Source organism: Lactuca sativa, chromosome 5 (genome assembly GCF_002870075.4).
Source record: "Lactuca sativa cultivar Salinas chromosome 5, Lsat_Salinas_v11, whole genome shotgun sequence".
In the NCBI taxonomy this organism is placed as follows: Eukaryota; Viridiplantae; Streptophyta; class Magnoliopsida; order Asterales; family Asteraceae; genus Lactuca; species Lactuca sativa.
The window spans coordinates 209,460,220-209,486,165 of record NC_056627.2 but is presented as its reverse complement, the minus strand read 5'-3'; the positions used below and the strand labels follow the sequence as shown (position 1 = coordinate 209,486,165).

Genomic DNA, 25,946 nt, shown 5'->3' with positions numbered 1-25,946 from the left:
TCGGGATAATGCTTTGTTTCGTTTGTTTGACTTCCCGGTCCATGATCTCTACTGGTTCTTCCACGAAGTTGAGGCTCTCGTTGATCTCGATCTCGTCGAGTGGGATTACAAGAGTCTCGTCGGACAGACACTTTTTCAAGTTCGAGGCGTGGAAGGTAGAATATATGCTACTATGTTCGCGGGGTAGGTTAAGTTGTGGATGTTTCCTTGCCCTTTCTTCCTACGAGAGTAGATAGGTAAGTCATTTACAAGGACAATGACGAATCGATCCAAGTAAGATTGGCATACCCTATTCATTACATTTATGAATACTACGGGCGTATTAGTCCTATCTGAGGGGTATTACTACGGACTCACAGTGTCCGCATCGAGTTTGGAAGATTGTCCTTGGGACATCCTCCTTTAAAACTCATAACTGATGATGTTCGTACCTCAGACCTATTTCTGAAAAGTAAATAGTTCCTTACGGTGGGTCAACCAATTCATCTATGTGTGGCAGAAGGTAATGATTTCTAATGGAAGTCCTGTCGAGGTCTGCACCACGAGGACTTCCCAGGGTATCACCCATCCTAGTATTACTCTCGCCCAAGCATGCTTAACTGCGGAGTTCTGATGGGATCCGGTGCATTAGTGCTGGTATGATGGCACCTGCTGAAGTCTGTCTTCTTGAAGAATAAGACTGGAGCTCTCAATGGTGAGGAGCTTGGTCTTATCATTCTATTGCTGAGTAGTTGTTAAGCTGTCCGAACAGTTCTTGTATCTCTGTTGGTGTGAGACCGTAGGGCGATTGGTTTACAGGAGTCATATTGGGTCCTAAGTTTGTTCGCATGACGATGCGATCACTCGTAGTCTTGGGCATTTCTCTGTCCTGAAGTTCATATTAGCAGTCATACATGGTTCATCAATCGCAGTCTCATGTATACGAGTCGTATATAATTAAGATTGAACAGGTAGTCGAATAACTGATTCTCCCAACGAGGAAAAGAAATTAAAGTGATATCATCAATTCTAAACCTGTAGAACCTTGATTATATACCACCCCTATATATACATTCTTTAGCGATAGATCAGCCATATGAATCTTTGGATTGAACTTGACGTACTGTATGAGTGGTACTTTGGGAAGGTGTGCTGAGATTTCGTCGGAAAGGATTAGAAACATGAGGTACTCCATGAATGAGTATTGCGGTGTTCTGGAATGACAGCTTCGCTAGAAAGATGATTTCGGAGAAAGAGATGTGCGCATGAGACTGGTATTGCGTGGATCGAATTTACTCAAGTTGTATGATAATGTCGGAATCATACGGAAACTAAAGACATTAGATTTGAACATAAGGCGTTACAGACAAAACACAACAGTGCAACCTTTAACAGAGTTACTGTACTTTAGATTTACTGTAAGACTATTGCTGCGAACAAGGTATACTACAAAAGGCAAGTATACGCAGCACGAGGATCCCTTAACTGACGGGATCTCACAAAAGATAAGACTCTAGTTGCACTAGTTCTAAACAGTTTATGAGTCTGTTAGAACGAACGCCTTAAATAATTTAACGTGGGTCCAGAGTAGTCTCTCCTGCGGTGGTGATCGTTAGCATCCTTCCGTTTGTGCCAGCATTCGCTGCCTCTGGGCAGTTTCTTTTGTAGTGACCCACCTTGCCACAACCGTAGCAAGCCTGGTTCACACCGGCGTTGGGCACTTGGTTGATCGGTCTTGCTGGGCTCTTGCAGTAACGTATGGTGTGTCCCTTTCTGTTGCAGTTTAAGCACTGCATCTCCCGACAAGGTCCGTGGTGGTGATAGTTGCATTTTCTGCACTTTGGGAGATTTCCCGCATATGGCTTTGCTGGCAAAGGGATATTAGAGGCTATTGCAGGTACTGTAGCAGCATTGACTGTAACTCGTTGTTATTTCCTTGAGGATCTTGGTGAGGACTCGTCTTTCCTCTTGTTCTTGTTGTTGTTTCCTTCTTGTTGATCTTGTACATAAAATTTTGAGTTCTGATGGTTTCCGTGGTCAATCAGAGACTGTGCTAGTTCTTTGGCACTATCGAAAGTATCGGGAGTTGATGCTAACACACTTGACTGAATTTGGGGAGACAGTCCCCAAATATACCTCTCTAATTTCTTGCTCTTAGGAGTAACCATATCCGGGCACAGGTTTGCCAGATCACAGAATCTACCTGTATAGGTTGATATATCGGTACCAACCATTTCCAGACTCCAAAGTTCTTGTTCGAGCTTTTGAACTTGCCCTCGAGGACAGTACTCTCTTACCAGCATGGCTTTCAAGTTTTCCCAGCTGATAGAATTTGCCACTACAATAGTCAGAGACTTAACATGACCATTCCACCAAGTTAACGCTCTGTCAGAAAAGGTACAAGTAGCAAACTTGACCTTGTTGCTCTCCGGGCATGCGCAGATCTCAAAGACTGCTTCTGTCTTTTCAATCCACTGCCTTAGGACCATAACCCCACTAGTTCCATCGAAGTTTCGGGTTTTAGCATTTGTAAAGTCCTTGTAGGTGCATTCTCGGGTATGGTCATGGCTCTCGCCGTGGTTGGAAGGATGTGCACCTGTTCTCGATCCACTAGGGACAGGAGTATTGATGGCTGACACGACAGCTGCTACTGCTGTCGTGAAGGTGGCTTGGAGCATGGCAGTGTCGAAAGGAGGAGGTGGTGGTATTGGTGTTTCGTTATTAGGGTTACGCCTTGGAATTCTGCGAGGCAACATCTTTTGACTGTACGATTAAAAGATGACAATACGGTAAGAATAAATGAATAAGGAGAGTGAATCATGGACTAACTCTCCATAGTCCAACAACACAATTTAATAACACGTTTGGATGAGGATCTAGTATCAAAAGGTGAAGCATTTGGACGATAATGTCCATACGATTCGGTATCTGTCAAAAATACTGGAATTATAGATGTAACATGTTCCGAAAAAAGTGGCCTAGGAGTAGGCCTTACATCAACCATTGATGGGAAAGTTTTGACAAGACAATGACTTAATCAAGACCTAATAGATCCAAGATTTACAACATAGGAATTTAGACCAGAGTTTTACATAATCTAGGTTATATCCGAAAGAGAAGTCGATGAGATTCTATCGGCGATGAGAACTACCAGAAAAGTCTTCAGTTGAGTGATCATTCGGAAGGATTGGGTGATCATTCTATGGCTCCTCTCCGAGCCATCCAACATTGTCGTGGTTAGGGTAGTACGGGTTGTCGTGGGGATGGAATCCAACCATGGTATCTACGCGAGAAAAAGGATATTAAGAACTAACTAAATAGACGAACTAACTAATATAATTATAGTAAGACCAAATATCCCTATGGTATTTCTTTGTGGTTGTGTTGGTAAGTTTTTAGACTTGTTGCCACATCACAACCATTCTTGGGCATATGCTAATCACTCCTTGGACCAGCATAGTTGATCAGGCTATGCCACTCCCAAGATTGACCATATATCCCCAGGCTTACTTGTGATATTCAACAATCGTAATACTTTTGTTCTTGTCATTGTGACACTGATTTTAGTATGAATGCAGGCACATATACTTTCTTAAATATTTCATTATTTAAAGTATAGATTCTTGGTCAGAGTATTTTAATCCCATTGTATTATAGTCCGTGTATCTTTTATGGGTTGATATACTATATTCACTATAAACAATGCTCTGATACCAATCTGTCACACCCCAAAACCGAGAACAACAGAAACATTCAGGGGTGGAGGACGTCATGTGAAGTATCATAACAGTGTAAAGTAGTAAACAAGCAACAACATCATCCATTGCATTAAAATTAAATGTTTTAATACATGTGTGTTCTTTCATTGTAATAAGACACCTAAATATGTAATCAAAATAAAAGATGAGTCTTGTCTGTGCTCCCTCTTCTCAAAATCTGGTCATCGTACCTGTCTATTGGTGACCTGAGAATACAAGTTATTTTGAAAGCGAGTATCAGCATAAAGCTCGTGAATTCATAAGTATTTAAGTGTCATTACCTTGTTTTGGAAAGCTGTTATGAATGCCATGTAAATCTTTGAATGAAACATTTGATATAAGTAACCCTAGAAAATCCCATATTTCCTATTAGTATAAGAGTAGTCTTCTACCAAGACTCGAATGTTTTGAAAGTAGTCTTCTACCAAGACTTGTATGTTTTGAAAGTAGTCTTCTACCAAGACTTGTATGTTTTGTTGTAACAAAGATGGTTTCCCTTTTTACGACTACTATTAACAATATATAGTCTACCTCATCGTTTATGTGAATGTATCACAAAATAAAAGTAATACGGGAAATATAGCCATATAAGTATTATCCTTTTGTATTAGGATAAACACGACATCGCGACTGCCGAAACGTATTAACCTTGAACGTCCGTAGATGTTCATTCTCCTCTGTAGCTAACAGCAGGGTGTAGGAATGGTTAGTCCCGTAAAGGTACCCCTAATATAAGTATTAACCGTAGGCATCTGTAGATGTTCATAATCCTCTGTATCCAACAGCAGGGTGTAGGAATGGTTAGTCCCGTAAAGGTACTCCTAGTATAAGTATTAACCGTAGGCATCCGTAGACGTTCATTACCTCTGTTGCTAACAGGTGGGTTCCGGAATGGTTAGTCCCGTCTAGTATCCTTTTGTACTAGGATAGGCAGAACTAATTTACACGTATAATATGTACTAATATTTCATCATATAGTATCTAGGTACAAGTATCCATGTAAGTGTATCCAAGTAAATGTATCTATGTAAACGTATTTATGTAAGCGTATCTATGTAGACGTATTCTTGTAACATGTAATGTATAGTATAGACTCATGAATGAACTGACTCTTGTGTGATCCCTTGTACTTGGAATGGTAAATAGTATCTCCTAACTACACCTATTATAGTTACTAGTAATGTACGTGTATAACCTAAAGTATGCCTTTGCTACCCAAAGGTACTGAACTGGCCGATGAAACTTTTATGTCTATATATGTATACATGGTATATGACTAGTATTAAGACAACATTCGGACGACTAACCGATACCCTAAATCCACATCCCAACGAGGAAAAGGAAATAAAGTGAACTAGCCTTCCTAAGTTCTTTAAACATTACTTATATAAGTATACATATATGGGCATGCATTTGATAATATAAAAGCATAAAAGAAGTTTTGTAAAACCTTTGAAAAGTTTAATACTAAGAAACGATGACTTGATGTTAGTTTGTAAAACGATTTGAAAGTATTTTGTTTGATAAGACAGTTTAAGTATAAGGAAAACCTTTGTTTGAAAACACATTTGTAACTGAGTTTAAAAGGAAACTTACAGTATGTAAGATAGTTTGATAAAGAGTTTTAAACATGTAAAAAACGTTTAAGAAAGTCATTTGAAGAAATTTGTTTGGTAAAACAGTTAACGTATAGTAAATTCATTTGCATGCTAGTTATTAATCACATGTGATTGATATAATAACTAAACATGATTTAACTTGTACCCCCCCCCCCATAAAGCATTTATAAACATTTAAAAACGTTTAAAAGGTTAATTAATGGGTATGAACTCACCTGTAGATGGTGGTTTGGATGAACTGAATGATGTAGGATAGCTAGGTGACAAATAAAGACTTGTTCACACCAAATGATCCTAGTTAACATATAATCACACATATATGTATCCAATTAGACTTTAAACCACTAATTGACAAAGTTAAGACATCCTAAGGCATGTAAAACACCTTATATAAGTGCTACAAGTCATAAGGATTGCATCTAAGTGCTAAAGGACCTTGCTATTGTGTTTGGGGTTCAAGGGTAAACTCCTTTGGAGTTTACGGTTTTCATGACCATTACTCAATGAGTTTACGGTCGTAAACTCAAGGGTTTATGGTCGTAAACTCCTCACTCTTTGACCAAAAGTTGTTTTGAGGTTTTACAAGTCCTTTGAAGCATTTCTACTTGATGGTTAGGCCTTTGGAAGAGATTAGGGCATCATTACACTCCTTTGAGGAGTTTACGGCCCCAAGGCCATTTCCTTTTGGGTTTACTATCGTAAACCCATATGGAAAGTGGTATTTTCATGTTTTCAAGTCCTATGCTCATCAAGGAATGGATCCTTGTTAGTTACTAAGGCATAGGAAGGGATATGGGTCATTTATACATACTTTGGGGTGTTTACGGTTTTGGGAGCTCCCCAAACCGTAAACACATATAAATGAGGGATTTTGGTACTTTTTATGTGCTAAACACATCAAGGAAGGATTCTAAGTTAATACCCAAGGCCTAGGAAAGGATAAGGCACACTTTGGCACCTTTATTTGGGGTTCACGGTCCAAGTACTTCTTGGACCGTAAACACCATGACCTTGGTGTTCTTGGGACCATTTCATGATGTTTGGAAAGGTAATAAGCTTTACAATACACTAGGGTAGAAGCACTTACTAGTTAGAAGCTTGAAAAGGTGCTAAGGGCCCAAGAACACTAGTGTGTGTTCTTGGTGTTTTGGAAATCTAAACAAAACATGAAATTTGATGGATGAAAAGATGTATAATCACTAGTTGTTATGATAGAACAACAAATCAAGCCAAGAAGTACTTACGTTTTCGGGAAATCAGGTGAAAGACGGGATGGTAGTTGAGAGTGTTTGGAGTTTGCCCTTGAGATTGCAAGTAAGAAATGATGTATTTTGGGGAGTAAACTCATGCTTAAGGCATGAGTTTACGGTTTTTGGAGGGATTTACGGCCCAAACATAAAAGTTTGGCCGTGAATTTCTTAGCTACGCGGTATTTGCGGTTTTGAGATTTCAAGACTTGAGACGACACTTCCTTTCACCCGTTCGTTTTAAGAATAATTATTATAATAATCAAACGAACTTTAAATTTGCTAAAAATAAATAAAATGGACTTGACTTATAATTTGAAGTGATTGACTTTTGGGTTTGACCGAAAGAAAATTTCGGGTTGTCACACAATGAAGCCAGCACAACGTGGCGTCACGATTTTGAGGGTTTCAGGAATAAGATAGTAGGACCAATTTTTCTCTAGGTTTTTTTTAGTAAAACTCATCATTATATTTCGTCCAAGGAGTCCTATATTTATATGGATGGATATAAAACCCTAAAAGATAATTATCTAGTCACCTAATAATTATCCATATACATGGTAATTATCCGACTGCTTAAAATTATCCTATTTTATCCAGAACACTCCAGATTTTCTAGATTTCATTTAATTAATTAAAGACTATTAATTAATTAACAAATCAAGTCCCTATAAAATTCTCATTTCATCTATTGCTTATTTCTGTCCTTACGTGTAACCTAAAAGGACCCTACTATTAATAGTAATATTACTAATTGTTGTAACTATGTTGTAACGATGGGTACCATTCTTCATCACTCCCACTTGCACAACTTACTAATATAATTTGCTATAATATTCACTTATAATGAGTAGAGAATATACAATCAAATGTACTTGCCATACTCACAACATAGCGTCGTGATATAACCCTCTGATAAGTGATCAAATATCCATTTGTTTCTTCAAGATATCTATATGAACGTGAGACATGAACATAGTCAAACTCAAACGTTCAAGAGTTTGTTTCCCGAATCTAACTTGTGTCAACTAAAAGTAAACTGCATAATTGATCTATCATTTTAGTCTGAGCACGACCATACATTTTAATGTCAACACTAAATCATCGATGAGCCAAAGATATCGACTCCAACTATAGGAAAAAGTGAACAAATAAAATCTGACTATAAAATTCCACTACTCCTTATGTCATATCTAGCCAAACCCTGTATGGTTGCCATTTACGAATAATATTGGGGAAAAACCAAGACACAACAGATTCAGAGAAAATCCTATGCATTTCCATTTGAAAAATATATGATATTACCATCTTCTAGTCACTTGTGACATAATCCATGAAGTAATCTCTAAGTATGGGTTACCCCAATACCTTAAAATTTCCTTTTAAAGTACTCATGAGTATTGGTCGCAAAGTTTACTATGTTCATCCCCATGAATAATCTACCAATACTCAATGACAATCTTAATTCACTACTTTCTTCCAGGAGTAGGACCGATTCTAGAAGTTTGAATAAATTAAGGTTCTAAAAATGGTTCTAAACATTGAAAAAATGGAACACATTGATAATCTAAATGCAATAACCGAATTCCATCAAATATTAACTTCACTTAGTAATTGTCTGGTCGTATAGAGACGACTACTGCATTGGTTCATAAATTAAAACAAATTAAAATAAAGCACTCGGGTTAATACATATGGTTTTGTTAGTAAGATACGAAACACAAAAAATAACGTACTTATATGATCATATTTATGCATTAGGGTCCACCTCAAAGAAAATGCCATGGAGGTTAATCCGCAAAAGTTATCTAAATGAAACTCAAGCGTTGAACAAATATTACTTTATTAGATATGTAGGGCATTTTAATTAAGTTATTTAAAAATAATTATTTAATTATATTTTCTTGTAAATATTTGTATATGTATTATCAAACAATTTCATAATGCATCGATTAGTGACAGATTTTGACCTACATAAAAATAAAAATAAAAATCTTCCCAAATGCTACAATCCAAAAACTTTAAAAAAGTATGTGCATTTTGTGTTTTGAACTTTGAATGCACGTTCTTAACTTTTCTCGATATTTCTTTTTTATCCAAAACATGTCAATAACAATAATTGGACAAATAGTGATCGTGTAAATATTAAAAAAAAACATTAGATGAATTATACAAGATATTTGTAAAATATAAAACTATAAAGCTCTCCCTCACTTGGTATGAGAATGGATGAATTAAACCAAACCCTACATGCTACAACAAGTCCATGTTCTTCCATAACCACCAAAGCTCTTGGGCTTATATATACCCATCCTTTTGCTTGCTATTGCTACTTCCTCTCTCTATATCTCTCCTATATCACAGAAGCTACTTCTTTTCCAATGGTACTCTCTCTCTCTCTCTCTCTCTCTCTCACACACACACACACAAACTACCTCTCTCTATATCTCTTATATCACACAATCTACTTTTTTCACTGACTTGCAATTGCTACTATCTCTCTCTCTCTCTCTCTCTCTCTATATATATATATATATATATATATATATATATATATATATATATATATATATATGTTTGCTTGCATGTATGTATGTATACTTGGACCAGTATCATAGAGTTGTGTCAAAAAACTAAAAAAAAACTATAGTTAATGATAACATGAACGATCGTCTTATGTTTAATTATGAAAATATTTTTCTCGTATTTATTTATAATTTATTAACTTTCCTCTTTCCGGATATTATTCGCAAGAAGTGATAATGATTGCATTTAAAGGTATGAAATATCTTACGATAATGTATAGATATATACAAAATAATGCGTCAACTTTTTTTATTTGAATTAGTCAGACCGAGGTCCCCAAGCTCCAAACCAATTTCCTGGTCCAAGCCGTTTCCTTTTTTACTTATCCCAAATTATGTAATGATGTAGTTTAATTTAAATCGTGTTATTAAATATTTTTTTAATATGAAATGAAGTATCAACATTGCTACTAAAAAGAGCTTAAGGGTGTTTGACTTGTTTTTTTGAGAAGCAAAAGTCTTTTTTGGAAAAGATAAAAGGGTAAAACATGTTTGGTAAAAACATTTTAAAATCTACTTTTGGATTTTAGATAGAAGGAAAAGTTATTTTTTGAAAAAATTAGAAGAATCTGATTTTTTGTAACTTTTCCAAAAAGAACTTTTGCATCTCAAAAAAACAAGCCAAACATATATGCACATAATATCTATGATACCGCATTTAAGGGTTTCTTTTTTTCTTTTATACATTTTGAGTATTTTGAACGAGAGTTAATCCATATACAATAAAAAGTTGTTGTGTATGATAAAAAAATTGTTACCATTTTGAATACTAAACATATATACGATAGAAAAATTATAGTATCCACATCGTAAACGAAACTTGTATTCTTCCAACCTTTTACAAATACTTAGATAACAAATTTAAATTTATCTTCAGAAAAAAATGAGATAATTTGGCCAAACCTATTAAAAGAAATAATTACCCTTATCATTCAAAGTTTTTTATCTTATAGTCCAAAGTTGTTCTTATAATATTTAAAAATTCTTATATCACTTAAAAAGTCTATTAAAAAACTATATAGCATAACATGTCGTATGAGTCTCATGATCTGTTTCTATTAATTATAATCGAACTAATTAAAATAAGGGCCCCTTTTAAAAACATAACACAGAATGTATTTATTGTTACCTCATGGATATTTTTTTCTAAATTAAATTAAAGTCAAAGTTTTGTGAAATGTCAACTGACAAGACCAACTTGGCTGAAATTGCCGGTGCCGGCAAGTCACAGCCAGCTACTATTGGCGAATAAATTCGGACATAACAAATGGGGTGTTGAGTTGTTATAAATTAAAATTGCTTTTTTAAATAATGGTCAACCATTTTTTTAGTATTTTATTAAGGGGTGTTTGGGGTTGTTTATTTTAAAAAAATTGGTTTATTTGTAAAATTGTTTATTAGTTTTTCGGTATCAAAACGGAGTTTAAAAAAATATTTAGATTAACTTATCTAATATCAAAACGTAATAAGTTGATTCATTGTTTTTGATGTTTGACATTTTTCTGCTTTTATATATATATATATATATATATATATATATATATATATATATATATATATATATATATATATATATATATATATATATATATATATAAAACGACTAATAAATGACTGTATTTAAACATATATTTACAATAGGGTTGATATAGCAAGTTAGTTTAAATAAGTCATAATTTCATAAACTATTTTATATAAATTAGTACCCATTAACTTATAAGTTAAGTAAGTAAGTATTTCTTTTATTTTAATATATCCAAACATTAAAACTTGCTTATTAAGAGTGCCAAACCACAATAAACTAATAAACAATCCCAAACACCCTCTACTTTGGTCATTAATTCATGTTTTGAGCCGCACAAAAAATAACACGATTAGACCTCACGACATAGTTTGAAGTTAAAAGCTTTCATTAAATAAAACAATCAATAAGTTTTCTTAAAAATATATTTGGTAATTGTTACATATCCTTGAAGTTCATAAAACAGTGTTATTTAACCTATTGTATATTAAAAATGATGTAATAAGAATCTATTAGACCGTTAAAAAATTAAATATATATAACAAAAATGTAACTAATATAAACGACGAAAACAAATTAGTTTTGGTTTTAAGATCATTTTGAACACAAACAATAAATTGTGTACAAAATCAAGATAGTTAACTTGTAGGGGCAACTCATTACTTTTGAGGTTATATACTTATATTTATGGCATTTGAATGAATAACATATCTAGGTTTGAGTCAATCAATAACCACACTCTTGACTTATCTTAATCAACTCCTTGCTCGCTACTCAATTCGAGAACCAAACAGACTTATACTGTTTTACTTGTCTTATAATACTCTTTGAAACTATCAAACTATTGTGGCATATTGTTTGGTTGGGATTGGGGCAACTAAACAATCCTACTTTCAAAAATACAAAATTAAAATATTATTTTCTTCAATTTCGTGAACCAAACAAACGGATACCGTTTTATCTATCTTATAATACTAGATGTGAGATCAAAATATTACATGAGTTTATTTAAAAAAAAAATAAACATAAAATTTTAACAAATGAAAATTTTGAATTTATAAGAAAAATGAGAAAATTTTTGAATTATTAAAATTAATGAGGCTTTAATGTATTGAATACATTACATATATAAACCTTTTCTAATAAATACCTTACATATGTATTACCTTACATATTAAATGTAGAATTTTAATTTAATAAAATGACAAATGAAAAATAGAAAATGTAAAAATTCTAGAAAATGTCATCTGTCTAAATGAAGGAGAAGAGTACATGTGACAAAAAACTTTCATTTATTATAGTAGACTCTTTAAAACTGCGGTGACATTGTCGGGGCAACTAAACAATCCTACTTTCAAAAACACAAAATTAAAATACTATTTTCTTCAGGTTTGAAATATTTTGATATTGATAGTTAATCACATATTGACAACATTATTTATTGACAATTGTGTCTTAAAAAAAAAATAAAATTGTACATTTTCTTGGAATTATGATTTATGACAAATGTAAACGCTACCCCATGTAAAGTACACCATATCTCCATTTGGGTGAAAATCTACGCTGGTTTTGGCTTCAAAAAGGCAAAAAAATCTATTTTACATTTTGAGTTGCTTTCGATACGCGTTTATCTAGGGTTTTTTCTTATCTTTTCCTTTTACGTTTGCTTCCCTTTATCAAAGATTCTCCGCCCTCATCGACTTCCTTAAAGTTTCAGGTTAATTGATTCGATTACTACGTTTTAGTGGTATATATTAATCTAATTCTTGTGTGTTAATATCGTATCTCTACAAAAAAAATGGATTCTGAACAGGTGAAAGAAGAGGAGGAATCCACCGTAGTTCTGACTTCGCCTTTATCGTTGGATTGCGAGTCTGGGAACGATTATAGAACACCGAATTTGTTACAGCGATTATTGAGTCTCTTGAAGAATGTTCGACCAGGATCCGATCTCACTCGTTTCACTGTATGTTTTTCTGTTTTCAGTTATTGCATATTAACGTCTCAATCAAATTGTTCAAAGGGTTTTGCTGCTTTTATTCTCTCTTCGATTGTTATGTAACTTTTGAAAGATTTTAGCCACAGAATTCTCCAAATTTCGATTCTGATTGTGAAGTTCAATCAGGTTATTTGAAATTTTAGTAAAGTTTTTGTATTATGGTGGAAAAGATTAGTCTGTGTGATACATCACAAGTGTCTCTTTTTGTGCTTATGTTAGGGGAGATAAATATAAAGACGAAAACTTTATCTAGTTGTGGATTTATTAATTTCTGCTCTTCTCAATTCTCATACACCTCTTTTGTTTGCTTCTTCATTCTATAAATTCAGGTCCAAATTGTTTTTACTTTTATGATGAATAACTGTTGATAATCAATTAATCACACTGCATTTCAGTTGCCACCTATCTTCAACATCCCCAAATCACAGCTCCAATGTTATGGAGAATCAGTGTATTGTGTCAACAATGACATTCTTACCAGATGTGCAAATGGTGGAAGCCCACTTGAAAGATTCACATCAGTTGTTGCATGGAGCATTTCTACTTTCCGCCCTCTAATGTTTGGTGTGGCTCCCTACAACCCTGTTCTTGGAGAGACTCATCATGTCTCAAGAGGCAACCTAAATGTATTACTAGAACAGGTAACACCTTTTTTTAATCAAATTATATTTTTATATAATTTTTCATAAAGAAAATGCTTGTTATTTGTTACAACTTACAACCACATGAACAACTTGTTACTCTTCCTTGTAGGTTTCACATCATCCGCCTGTGAGTGCTCTTCATGCTACCAATGAGATAGACAACATTGAAATGACATGGTGTCAATATGCAATTCCAAAATTTTGTGGTATTTATTACATTTTTATGCTCCATTTGGCACAAGATATTACAGAACAGGTTGTATTGTGTTTGACATACATTGGACTGCAACTGGAACTGATATCAATGAAACAAAATTTGCAATTTTTTTTGTCCTATTCAAAAAGGTGGGACTGGGACTCACTCCCAATCTTTCATCTGTGCAAAAGACGTAAACGCCCTTTTCGTCCTCATAATTGAAAATAACCCTAGAAAGCTTGTCCAGTCCAATTTCAATCCTTATATTTGAGAAGGGCGTTTACGTCTTTTGTCCCATTCAAAAAGGTGGGACTGGGACTTCACTCCCAATCTCCCATCTGTACAAAAGACGTAAACGCCCTTCTCATCCTCATAATTGAAAGTAGCCCTAGAAAGCTTGTCCAGTCCAATCCCCTCCCCTCCCGTGTAACAAATGCAGCCGTAGGCTGCGTTTGTTAAGCAGGACATGATTTGACTGGACAAGCTTTGTAGAGCTATTTTCAGTTATGAAGATGAGAAGGGCGTTTACGTCTTTTGTACTGATGGGAGATTGGGATTGAAGTCCCAGTCCCACCTTTTTGAATGGGACAAAAGACGTAAACGCCCTTTCTCAAATATAAGGATTGAAATTGGACTGGACAAGCTTTCTAGGGTTATTTTCAATTATGAGGATGAGAAGGACGTTTACGTCTTTTGCACAGATGAGAGATTGGGAGTGAAGTCCCGGTCCCACCTTTTTGAATAAGACAAAAAGAAATTGCAAATTTTGTTTTATTGATATCGGTTCTAGTCGCAGTCCAATGCATGTCAAACGCAGCACAACCTGTTCTGTTATATCTTGTGCTACTTAAAATAACGGGGATTTAAATAATTTAATGTGGTTGTTTTAGTAAAATATTGTATAATTAGGCTACTCTTCTTTTATGTAATTTAGGCACCTCGATTGAAACAAAAGTGCTTGGTAAAAGACATGTGAAGCTTCTAAACAAGGGTGAATGTTACGTGATGAATTCCCCAAATCTTGTTATAAAGTTTCTTCCTTTCCCTGATGTGGAGTGGCTTGGAAATGTTAAAATTCAATGCGAAGAAACTGGGCTTGAAGCCGAATTGTGTTACAAAGGCAACTCCTTTCTAGGCAGAAAGGGAAATTACAGATCTATTAGAGGAAAAATTATATCTTCATCAAATATGAAAACTATTTATGAGATCAATGGTCATTGGGACAAGTAATTCTTCTACCACATTTATTTTCACAAAAACACCTTTTTGAGTGGGTTAAAAAATTTTATTTTTATTTTTTATTTTTTACAATTAACCAGGACTGTGACAGTTACGGATATTAGCAATGGAAAAATGACAGTGATTTATAGGGCAAACGATGTAATCTCAGGACTTAAAACACCAATTGTGAATGATGTGAAGGTATAATTTTATTACTTTTTTTTTTTAATGTTAAATGTTTTTTTTTTTTTTTATTTTTTTTTATTTTTTATTTTTAAATTTATATAATGAATTAAATAATCAGGGAGTGTGGAGAAGTGAATCTGGTGTGGTATGGGGGAAAGTTAACGAAGGGATAATGAACAAGTCATGGGATGAAGCAAAAGTCGCAAAGACAGCCATTGAAGAAAAGGAGAGAGAATTTGCTAAAAATAGAAAGTTGAAAGGTGAAAATTGGGTTCCAAAACATTTTGTATTATCGAAGTGTAGAGAAAATGGTGAATGGGAGGTGAAACCCAAAAATACAAAAGTCCCTTTAGCACCTATAATCGTACCTATTTGAGAAATGTATATATATATAATATTCATTTCTCTCCTAAAATAATTGAAGCATCGATTACATTACATATAAACAAAAACATAAAAACATAGAAACATAGATTTGTTGGTTCCTAATAAACATGTTTAAAGAATAGAAATTTGTTCTTACTTACAAAAGTTCAGCCATTTAAATATGGGGTTTACATCAAAAAATAGATACAAGGAAATTTACCACTAAATAATTGGCCAAAAATGAAGTTCATTGGAAAAAGCTTTACAACAAAAGGAAAAAAAAATTGTAACAAAAATTCAAAACATTGTCTGATGTGTGAAAAGGTCTATCATGGAGTTTTGAGTCTCGGGCAAGAATTTCCTTGCGAATAAGTAACATGGACGATTGATCCCATTCAACATACAAGGCATAATCATAGTCTTCTTCTGCATAATTTACAATATGATTTATACTCTAAAGAAAAATAAGGAAAAAGGCTAAATGCATTTCATGTATTTGTTTATTATAGCAATTTGTCTTATTAAGACGTACTACTTTCAAAGATCCACCCAACCAATTGTGTTTTTGTTTATTAAGACGATAAGAAAAGAAAGGATGTTATCATTTCTTGCATTTAACCCTAAGAAAAAAAAATATACCTTTCCCTCACTTGTAACATGAACACTCTTGGTGATCGACTGCAAGAATAATACAACCAAAAATGCATCAAAATCCAAAAATTCAAAGATAAGAATGAGAAATGTATTCATGTCATTGAAAAAAATTCCATTACTTTTGTCTTTTGCACAGATAAAACAATAAGTCCTAGTGGGTCCCACCTTTCAAATTAGGACAAAAATTGCAACTTTTATTTTATTGATCAGCGTCTCGGTCTAGTCTCAGTCTAATGCAAGACAAACACAGTGCATCAGTTTGGTTCTGTACAACTAATTATACCGTAATGTTTTTGATTAGTTGGTGGGAAATGTCTTGCTCTCGGTAAGATTTTGGATGCCATTTTCCTTCGGACCAATCAACGTGTGTTACTGACCGGTTTGAGATCCCTTTTGGATCGAGAATCTGAACATTAAAATAACGAAAAAAAAAAAAACTTAATTTATGAGATTTTCCCCAAATTCAATTAAGTGAAGGAAATGAGAAAAAAATATTTCTCACATGAAAAAAGGTCGGTAAGTAATGTTCATCGGCGTAGCAATTGCGCCCTTCCATACCAGGCTGTTATACAAGAAATATTCCTACAAATTACTCAAATGATTCTTGATCTTTGAAGTTTGAAGATTAACATAATTGTTGTCAATGTCATTATTCCCATTTCAAAAAAAAAAAAAAGAGTAAATTATTGAAATCGTTCCTGTGGTTTGGTCAAAATTGCACGTTTGGTTCCTAACTTTTTTTTGTATTCGGATCGTCCCTGTGGTTTGATTTTGTTGCATTTTTCGTCCCTTACATAAAGTTAGGAACCAAACATGCAACTTTTAGCAAACCATAGGGATGAAAAACGCAACAAAAGCAAACCACGGGGACGATCTGAGTGCAAAAAAAAAAGTTAGGGACCAAAATGCAATTTTGACCAAACCACAGGTACGATTTCAGTAATTTACCCAAAAAAAAAGCCCAATTAAACAAATTAAACCTTAAAGGATTTGTACAAGTATACTCACCCTGCAATAATCCCTAAATTTTGTGTAGTAGAGACTATCGGCCATAACTATGATTGCATGTTGGCGCTTCATTGTGAACCACTACAAAAATTTAACATCAAAATTTGCATGAATTAAAAAAAAAAAAAAAAAGATTTAGAAAATTGCTTATGAGTTACGATGTTGAAAAAAGATGCAATTTCAAAAACTTTTACCTGTGCGCCCTTCCGAAAATATTTCTTCTCAACTTCGGGCAACATATGTTCCGAGTATCGGCCACTTCCATGTGGGCCAGGATCCTCAAAGCTAGAAAACACCAAAAATTAATTCCTATTAAGTTGTATATTTTTCCTTTAAAAGAAATTAAAAAAAAAAAAAAGGTTTTGACTTTTAAAGCAGTAGTATTTTTGGAGAAATAGGCAGCACAGAGTTTTTTGAAATATAATTTTTTTGAAAAATAAAAGTTAAAAAAGTAGTGAAACATTTAAGAGGTGTGTACTTTACCTGTCAATGAAGCTGACATTTGTGTACATAAGATAATTGTACACATAGTCGAAATCACGCAAGGGTACACAACTGAAATGCAAAAAAATAAAATAAATAAATAAATAAATAAAAAATAAAAATAAAATAAAATAAAGCAAAATGGGATATTAGGAACTAGGAAGCATGAGAGAGAGAGAGAGGGGGAGGTGGTTGCCTATCGGATAGTAATACAAAATGACGATTGTCGGGATCTTTTAGTGCATTTGCCAGAAGTCGTTTTTCTGCATCAACCATCGAAATTTTCCCCCAATCTACCTGACATAATAGATTAAGATATTGTTTCATTTTTACTTAATGACCTAAAAGAGGACATGACTTAATATTATAATTGAGAAGCTAGATATGGATGTTGAGGTGTTCCTTTTTTACTTAATGCAGAAAGAACGACTTAATAAAGAAAGCCAGGAAAATTAGTCTTTCTCTGTTATGTCCTAACTTTTTAGAAAATTTCCCTTGTTTATTTTTCCTTCCATCACCCCAAGTGTGTCGTCAATTTCTCAAATATTCTTTAAATTTATGCATACAATGCTTCATCAAGAATTAATATATTCGAATTTCTTGATTATGAATCTACATACCTTGCCACTGCGAATTTCTCGGTTGATGAAGTAACGGCTAGAATGGACGGGTTTTTCTCTTGATGCATGAATATATACGGAAAATCTACCATCATGTCCCTATTATATACAATAACCACGTCACTAAGTAAAATGTATCTAAAATGATACATTTAAAGCACAATGTGTGTGATAAATATCACACACGGTACATTGTTATGCCTGATTAATATCTATCAGATCAGGCACATGCAATACACGAACATATTGCCTGATTGATATATTGATTAATATATATTAGGCACACCATATGCCTAATAAATATTAATCATGTACAGACAATATGTTAATATAACATATTGTCTGTGCCTAATTAGTATTTGTTGTGTCTATGATACATACTTTTATGTATCAGGCACATGACATTTGTATATGTCATCAATACCTGAAAGAATTTGTGCCACAACTTCTCGAAAGGCAATGATCCAACACTCAAGAACATGAAAGCAATCTTGGGATTACTCGACTCAATCGATGGTGTGTTCAAAATATTCTTGATAAAAACACGAGAAGCGATCTCAGCATCACTAAGTTCTCTTGCAGGAGGGGGAAGCCAACTAGAAAAGGTGTTACAACTAGATGACATAATGATATAACACGCACCCGAATTTTGAAGTGGATAAATATAAGCAAAAATCAAGAAAACACAAACAAACACAACCAATATAATAATCCATGTTGGTTTCTTTAATCGAGCACGATGACGTGGCAAAGGCAAGATTTGTGTGTCTTTCATGCCTATACGCCATGCTTGAGCTGCCTTCATTTAAAGATAATACATCACACGTTTATATCCAATGAAATTGTCTCTTTTTAGAACATCAAACTCAAAACTATAGAGTATACATTAAGATCAAATCAAGAAATTTCAATCCTTTAACTATCCAATCCTGCAAACAAGAAAATAAAAGTTTAACTTGCAATAATCACTTTGAAAATGTACATCCGATTAATATAAATTGAAAATTCTTGATTTTGCAAACATTAGGATTCAAGATTCTAACATAAATCGACACGTTTCACTATGATTAACAAATGAATTAAGCAAGAGATCAAGAAAGCACAAACTTGGGTATCTCAATTGGATCAATTCAACCACACATAACTTATCATCATTTAAAATCGAAATCGAAGATTGTTCAAGGAACGGATTTCTAAACAACCGACAATTCACAATAAAAGATGAAGAAAACAGGAAGAACAATGCACAAAATCAAAAGGGAAATGAAAAATCAACCCATCTCAGTCAACGACCAAATTGTAGTCCCAATTTAGACATTGGATACATGAACACGAAACATTCATGGCTTTAGTTCCCTAAATGCCAACATAAACGCAAATATGTATATATATAAACGAATGTAACACCATTTTAAAGCATCGAACGAATCCCCCCCTAAAAAAAATCAAATCTTTATACGAATTCACGTGAACCCATATGAACAATGCAGAATTGAATCTGATTAATACCCAAAAGGGAAATTTAATCTAGGGGATTTTTCTTGAAATAATACGAAAAAGAAATGATTGTGAGTAATTGTAATACCTGATTCAAAAGACATTTCCTTCAATCTTCAAGCTCTTTTCTTTAAATATTTACCTCGAGTAAATTAAGATCTCCCAAATGAGCGTTAAGATCTGGAAAGAGGGTTTATCTGTAATTTTATGAAGTCGATTCGTTTATATCTCTTGATGAGTGAGATATTGGAAGATGCAGGATGAAGGTTAAAAAATAATTGTGTCTTTTGATTGGTTGCTTCGTGTTTTTACAGAGCCCAAAGAACAAGAAGAATTCTGCGAATTTTATAACAATATATGGTGCGGGGTCATACTTAATTTTTTTAACATTAAATGGTAATGGAGTAGTAATAAGTAATAAAACATTCAAATCCTTCATTATTTGGACCACTATCTATTGGTTCAAACTACTCCACTTAAAAATGTCCGATCTATAATGGGTGGGTATGGATCGGATAAAAGTGTACAATCTAAAATGGGTGGTTATTGATCCGAAAAGCTTCGGGTTATTTATTACCATTAGGAACACCACTCCACTTCATCGGTAACGGTGTTAATTTTCGACACGACCTGTTAATATGAGAGTTTCATTTGAGTTTTTCTGAGTGTCAACCCATTAACTATAAATGTCGTGTTAAGGCTTGCAAATAATTTCACGAGTTGACCTATGAACATGTTTTATTTTTTTAGACTTAAAAAGTAAAAAAATATTTATTAAATAGATGAGAGATTAAAGACTAATAAATATATATATGATAGTTAGACTTTTTTCCATAACCCTGAACTTGAATTTGACCCACAAACTCGTGTAATTAAATGTATTGACATGTTTGTGGCTAATTTGGGCTGTGATTGAGTAAAACGATACGAATAGTTATATGAATTGTGTCGTTATGATTCGTCAACCCGAAGAAAACACAATTGCCACCCCTATTTATCGGGTTTCACATTCTTGTGGATTGTTTCTCATGAACTGTTTCTCCCTCGTGGCCATTATTCAAAGGCTAGATTCTCCCAAGGACCAGGGTCGGTCCTGACGGTGGGCGACACGGGCGACCGCCCAAGGCCCATGACTCGAGGGGGCCCAAAAATTCTAGAATATATATATATATATATATATATATATATATATATATATATATATATATATATATATATATATATATATAATTAGGGCCTAAATTAGTCCAAAATCACATTAACCTAATTACCCAAACAAATCAATAAAATTGGCTCCTTGAATCTTGATGTTGCTGAAACCTGAAGTGCTAAACGTGATTCCGATTTCGGTGAATATCAAATAGGAACGAGACTAAGGATGGTAGTGGGGAACATGGGAAATCGAGATTAGGGCGCCATATGAATCGGTAGCTAACTGAATCGACGCCTTCCCTTGATACTGAATCGCCGATTTTTTCTCACAATCTTTAATCTCTAACGGCTAATTGTCTCTCGAATCTAGATATAATACATCTCGTTTCCGGTTTCGCAATACTCAAATCTCAATTCTCACTTTGTCTCTTACAGTCTCACGCATCTCTCTACTCTCTTGCCTCTCTCGGATAAGCATAAACTTATTGGTATTCAGGTGAATTTCTCATCTTCGACTGCTACAGTGCAACTTGCGAGTTCATTGCAGAAGGCTGAAATCGACTATTAGATTCAATTTCTAATCGATTTCAGTTGCAGAAGGCTGAAAATAAACTGATATTGACACGCCTACACAGGGACAAGGACACCAGGTAATTGTCTAATCGATTTCAGTCTCTTAATTCTCATTCAATTCGTTGGTTTCATTAGATTCATGTAAAGAGGAATATGAAGAATTAGAGAAACAGATTTTTGTTTCACTAATTTAGGAAAATTTTGTTTCTGTATCAAATTGATTCAATTCAATTCAATATCTAGTTTTTCATTTTAATTTCTAGCCTTCTGTTTTGTAATTCAGTTTCAATTCTCAAATCTGAAAAAAATGGATGCTTTAGCAATTTACCAGATTTTGATATTGAGTAGTTGGCAGTGCCTTGATTTCCCATATTATGTTATGTATTTTTATTGTTGATTTATCATAAGACTAACAAACCTTTATATGAAATTCATAATATTATTATTTTCTTTGGATATTTTGGATACTCTGCTTAGTAATATGAAAGATATTTTGAATTTCAGGTTACTCATTTGACAATTTGTTATATTTTTTTTACTATATCAGATTTCAGTCTTCAAAATTTCTAATGTTTTGCTTCTGACTTTATTCTTTTAGAATTTTAGCTTCAAAGTTCAAACATTCAAAGTATTACTACACTACCAGATATATGACATTCCTAATGATATAAATTCTATTGTTGAAATTTCGGAGTTTGTTAAAGCTGTTGATTGTTACCCAAATACTTTTATTGCATATAGCATTATGTTAACCATACCTGTCACTGTTGCATCTGCAGAGAGACGTTTTTCAAAGTTAAAGTTATTATAGAATTATCTAAGATCGTCAATGTCGCAAGAAAGGTTGAACAGATTGGCAATGTTATGTATAGAGAAAGACATGTTAGATAAAATTGATTTGGATAGTATTATTAATGATTTTGCATCAAGAAAAGCTAGGAGAAATATTTTCCTTTAAATTAGTTGTTTTTGTAAAGTTGTGACAATATTTATGTTTTTTAATATTAATAGTGAATTTTATAGTGTTTTATTTTGAACTAATTTTTATTATATTTATGAATTTGGGGGGCTTATTTTTTCTTTTCGCCCTGGACCCACAATAGCTTTGGACCGGCCCTGCCAAGGACCATGTTCCTTTTTTTTTTGTTATTATTATTATTTTATTTTTAAATTCACCTTATAAATACATATTCAATTTAATCATTTTACCATACCATATTTGACAACATTCCTCCTCACAATATTTCACAATCAAAATGGATTCAATCCATGATAAAGGTCGTGTTACAAAAAAAAAAAAAAAAAAAAAAAAAAAAAAAAAAAAAAAAAAAAAAAAAAAAAAAATCGTACAACGGGTTCACAACAACCAACTCCCGACACCTATTTCACATATTCAATAGTTGAAACTCAGTTACCATAATTCCCTCGTTGTTGAATTTAAATTTTCACCATTTCTAATAATTCGATACACCATTTTAAGCTTGTGTTATTTTAGAAAGAAAAAAAATAAACAGTCATGCATTTTTTTTAGTCTTGTAATTTTCCTTTATTAATCACTATTTTTTCAATTAAGTAAAAGTTTTATATATTTTTAATTAGTTTTTATCTGTTTTATTAAACGGTTGAGGAAATGTGGATATTTAGGAAATACCATTTTCATATATATATATATATATATATATATATATATATATATATATATATATATATATATATGGAGAGAAAGAGAGAGTTGATGTCTATCATGTTTATAGCCATTTTCCTTCACTCGAATTCATTAGCAGCTCATGATCAAAGACCATTTATCATAGGGTTCATTGAGTTTTTGAGCATATATATATATATATATATATATATATATATATATATATATATATATATATATATATATATATATATATATATATATATATATATATATATATATATATATATATATATATATATATATATATATATATATATATATATATATATATATATATATATATATATATATATATATATATAAGAAAAATCAATTATAAAACTTCAAGCTTATTATCCAAATTTCATTTTCAAACACTTGTCAAACAAACCTTTTAACCCTTCCTATTAGAGTTGCACATCTTGATTCGAAAACACTAGATTTCCTATAAACATATTTGAAGAAATATAGAGCTAGGGAGGAAGAACTTGACTGGATTGGTTTACTGATTAGCTTTATGAATTTGGATCTCACTCTTCATCAATAGAGAAGTATAAGCCTCCATGCTTATAAGACCTTAACTATATTTATTTTATTGTCCATGTTTAGAGATCACATGCATTTTAGAGTTTCAGAGATATTTCAACATTTGGTTCTCATTATATATATCATTTTTATAACCGAACCTACTAGTGAGATATTATGTATTTTAGCCTTGTATCACTTCATATCTATCCCTCATAATTTCCAAGCATTTAGGAGGGGGGGGGGGGGGTGTTAACATCCTATTTCGAGGAGTTTCTTATTCCAGGATTGTGGATGATGAATGGATCAAGTAAAGGCTTTGGGCTTTAAGAGAATAAGGTTTAGACCCTATTGGATGTGGATAATATTAATTATGTGATCTAAGCCCTTGGTTTGTGTTTTACGGAGTCAAAGGGTAAATAGGAAAAGTGATGTTTTAGACTTCTTTCATGAATTAAGGATTTTAGTTCGGTATGTTTTAAGTCAAAAGTAACTAGATAGGGTTGTGGGGATCATCACAAAGATCGCTGAAAGCGGAGTTGAAACCAAGAAGTTATGACTGATTGAAGCTGGAACGGATTTGGATGAAAGACCGTCGCCATGGAGTGGGGATCAGAGCCCACGGCGTGGTAGTTCGAACGACACGGTGATCAGCCAGGCCCAAGCCCATGATTTTTAGGGTTTTCAACGTATTTAAGCATAAGGTTCCAACTTTTTGGCCACTTTATTAGTCTCCATCACCTCTAGAATCCATTAGGAGAAACCCTAGCCTCCACCTTCAAGATTTGAGCTTCTCATCTCTCCTATTGTGGATGCTTTTTATGTTATTTTGATGAAGTTTAAAGATCAAGAAGGTTCTTTTGGTTGCAAGGAATGATGCTTCAAGTTTGGATCTTCACTTGGAGCGAGCCACTTGGCGATTGAGGGGCAATCATATACTTCTGTTACATTAAAGACAATACACTTCTAGACTATTGTAAGTATAAAGTTCCAATATTGCCATCTAGTTCTTTAGATCTTGTCATTTGGGGGGGGGGGGGGTTGGCATTTTTGGTCCATTTATGAGTGATCTTGGAGTTGAGTGGACTCCAACATCTTTTGACCATTTCAAAATGCTTCATGGACCTCACGGACTACGAAAGTTGTGATCTTTTACCTTCCCTTATAGCTATGCAAGTTATCTTGGTCCATTAGGTCATTTTGGTGTATTAAAGTTTAGATCTTTGAAGCTTGAGACATTATTATGGATAAAGTTGGAAACTTTATCCATCCAAACATCATGTTGCTTCATGGACCTCACGGACTACGAAAGTTGTGATCTTTTACCTTCCCTTATAGCTATGCAAGTTATATTGGTCCATTAAGTCATTTTGGTGTATTAAAGTTTAGATCTTTGAAGCTTGAGACATTATTATGGATAAAGTTGGAAACTTTATCCATATAAACATCATGTTGATTCATATCTGAAGGTTGGAGACATGGACTTAATGGATTAAGTTAAGAAAGATGCATTTTGGGTCCCTTTGAGACTTAAAGTCTACATCTTGATGGTTTGGACTTTCCTAATGGATAAAGTTAGAAACTTTATCCATTAAGACCTTGGAAATGCTCAGATCTGAGCTTCGGAGCTCCAGAAATCTAAAGAAAATAGATAAAGCTCGTTTGAGTTGTTCAGACCAGTCCCCACGGCGTGGCGACTGGGGAACCATTGACTGTTTTGGCATTTTGTGCCCACGACGTCGTAACACCGTAATTTTTCAAACAATTTTTCACATTTTAAAAACATATTTTCATTCATAAACATTATAAAATCTCATCTTTTCACATATCAATCCATATAACACAACCCAAGATCATAATGTATAAAAACTCCTCATGTGTGTACTGATCATGCCGACGCCTTCCCGCGATCCTCACTGGTACCTAAAACACATAACACCAAACACTGTAAGCATAAATGCTTAATGAGTTCCCCAAAATACCACATGCAACACATATTAGCCACTCGAGGCTATAACTCTGTATGACCCTCTGGTTAAAGTGTCTCGGTGGGACCCTCCAGTCCCATAACTCTGTGGACCATTCGGTCCTAACTCTGTAAACTCTGAATCACATATAGCACAGAATCACATAGATATCACATCATGTAATAGCATACAACATACTCTGTCACATAACTCTAATTACCACTCTAGGTAAAGTATAGTGAGAAGACTCACCTCGGGTAACTCGGTAAATCTCGAACTCGGTAAAATCTGGTCTAGCCCCCGCCTAATCACATGGAATAAGCACTTTAATCAATACAACCCTCAAGGCTAGACTAATACCTCTCTTAGTACTCTCAGAAGGGTAAAAGACCATTTTACCCCTCTCATGGCTTAAAGACCCTAACATTGACCAAACCCTAAAAGTCAACAAAAGTCAA

The 25,946-nt window shown here is 33.5% G+C and overlaps 2 protein-coding genes and 1 pseudogene across 5 annotated transcripts; 1 reads left to right on the top strand and 2 right to left on the bottom strand.

Moving 5' to 3' along the window:
• Positions 1–531: 531 nt before the first annotated feature.
• Positions 532–650, bottom strand: LOC111906161 (5S ribosomal RNA; annotated as a pseudogene).
• An 8,163-nt stretch (positions 651–8,813) lies between these two features.
• Positions 8,814–15,374, top strand: LOC111906144 (oxysterol-binding protein-related protein 4C). Its single transcript, XM_023901875.3, has 7 exons — positions 8,814–8,987; positions 12,524–12,676; positions 13,105–13,350; positions 13,463–13,559; positions 14,484–14,775; positions 14,869–14,971; positions 15,075–15,374. The coding sequence occupies exons 1-7, from the start codon at positions 8,823–8,825 to the stop codon at positions 15,330–15,332; spliced, it is 1,314 nt and encodes a 437-aa protein (XP_023757643.1). The 5' UTR covers positions 8,814–8,822; the 3' UTR covers positions 15,333–15,374.
• Positions 15,375–15,414: 40 nt separating this feature from the next.
• Positions 15,415–19,928, bottom strand: LOC111906146 (glycosyltransferase BC10). Of its 4 annotated transcripts, none has more exons than XM_023901880.3 (11): positions 19,673–19,923; positions 18,512–18,886; positions 18,088–18,186; positions 17,664–17,764; positions 17,468–17,539; positions 17,179–17,269; positions 16,985–17,065; positions 16,479–16,538; positions 16,260–16,382; positions 15,962–16,000; positions 15,415–15,748 (listed from the first exon to the last, which is right to left on the bottom strand). In XM_023901880.3, the coding sequence occupies exons 2-11, from the start codon at positions 18,860–18,862 to the stop codon at positions 15,620–15,622; spliced, it is 1,146 nt and encodes a 381-aa protein (XP_023757648.1). In that variant the 5' UTR covers positions 18,863–18,886; positions 19,673–19,923; the 3' UTR covers positions 15,415–15,619. The 4 variants fall into 4 exon arrangements, 3 of the variants coding, with proteins under 3 accessions (XP_023757648.1, XP_023757645.1, XP_042758640.1); XM_023901877.3 differs by having other exon boundaries at positions 18,512–19,016; positions 19,673–19,922; XR_006192596.2 differs by lacking the exon at positions 15,415–15,748 and having other exon boundaries at positions 16,479–16,558; positions 18,512–19,016; positions 19,673–19,927.
• Between the last annotated feature and the right edge of the window lie 6,018 nt (positions 19,929–25,946).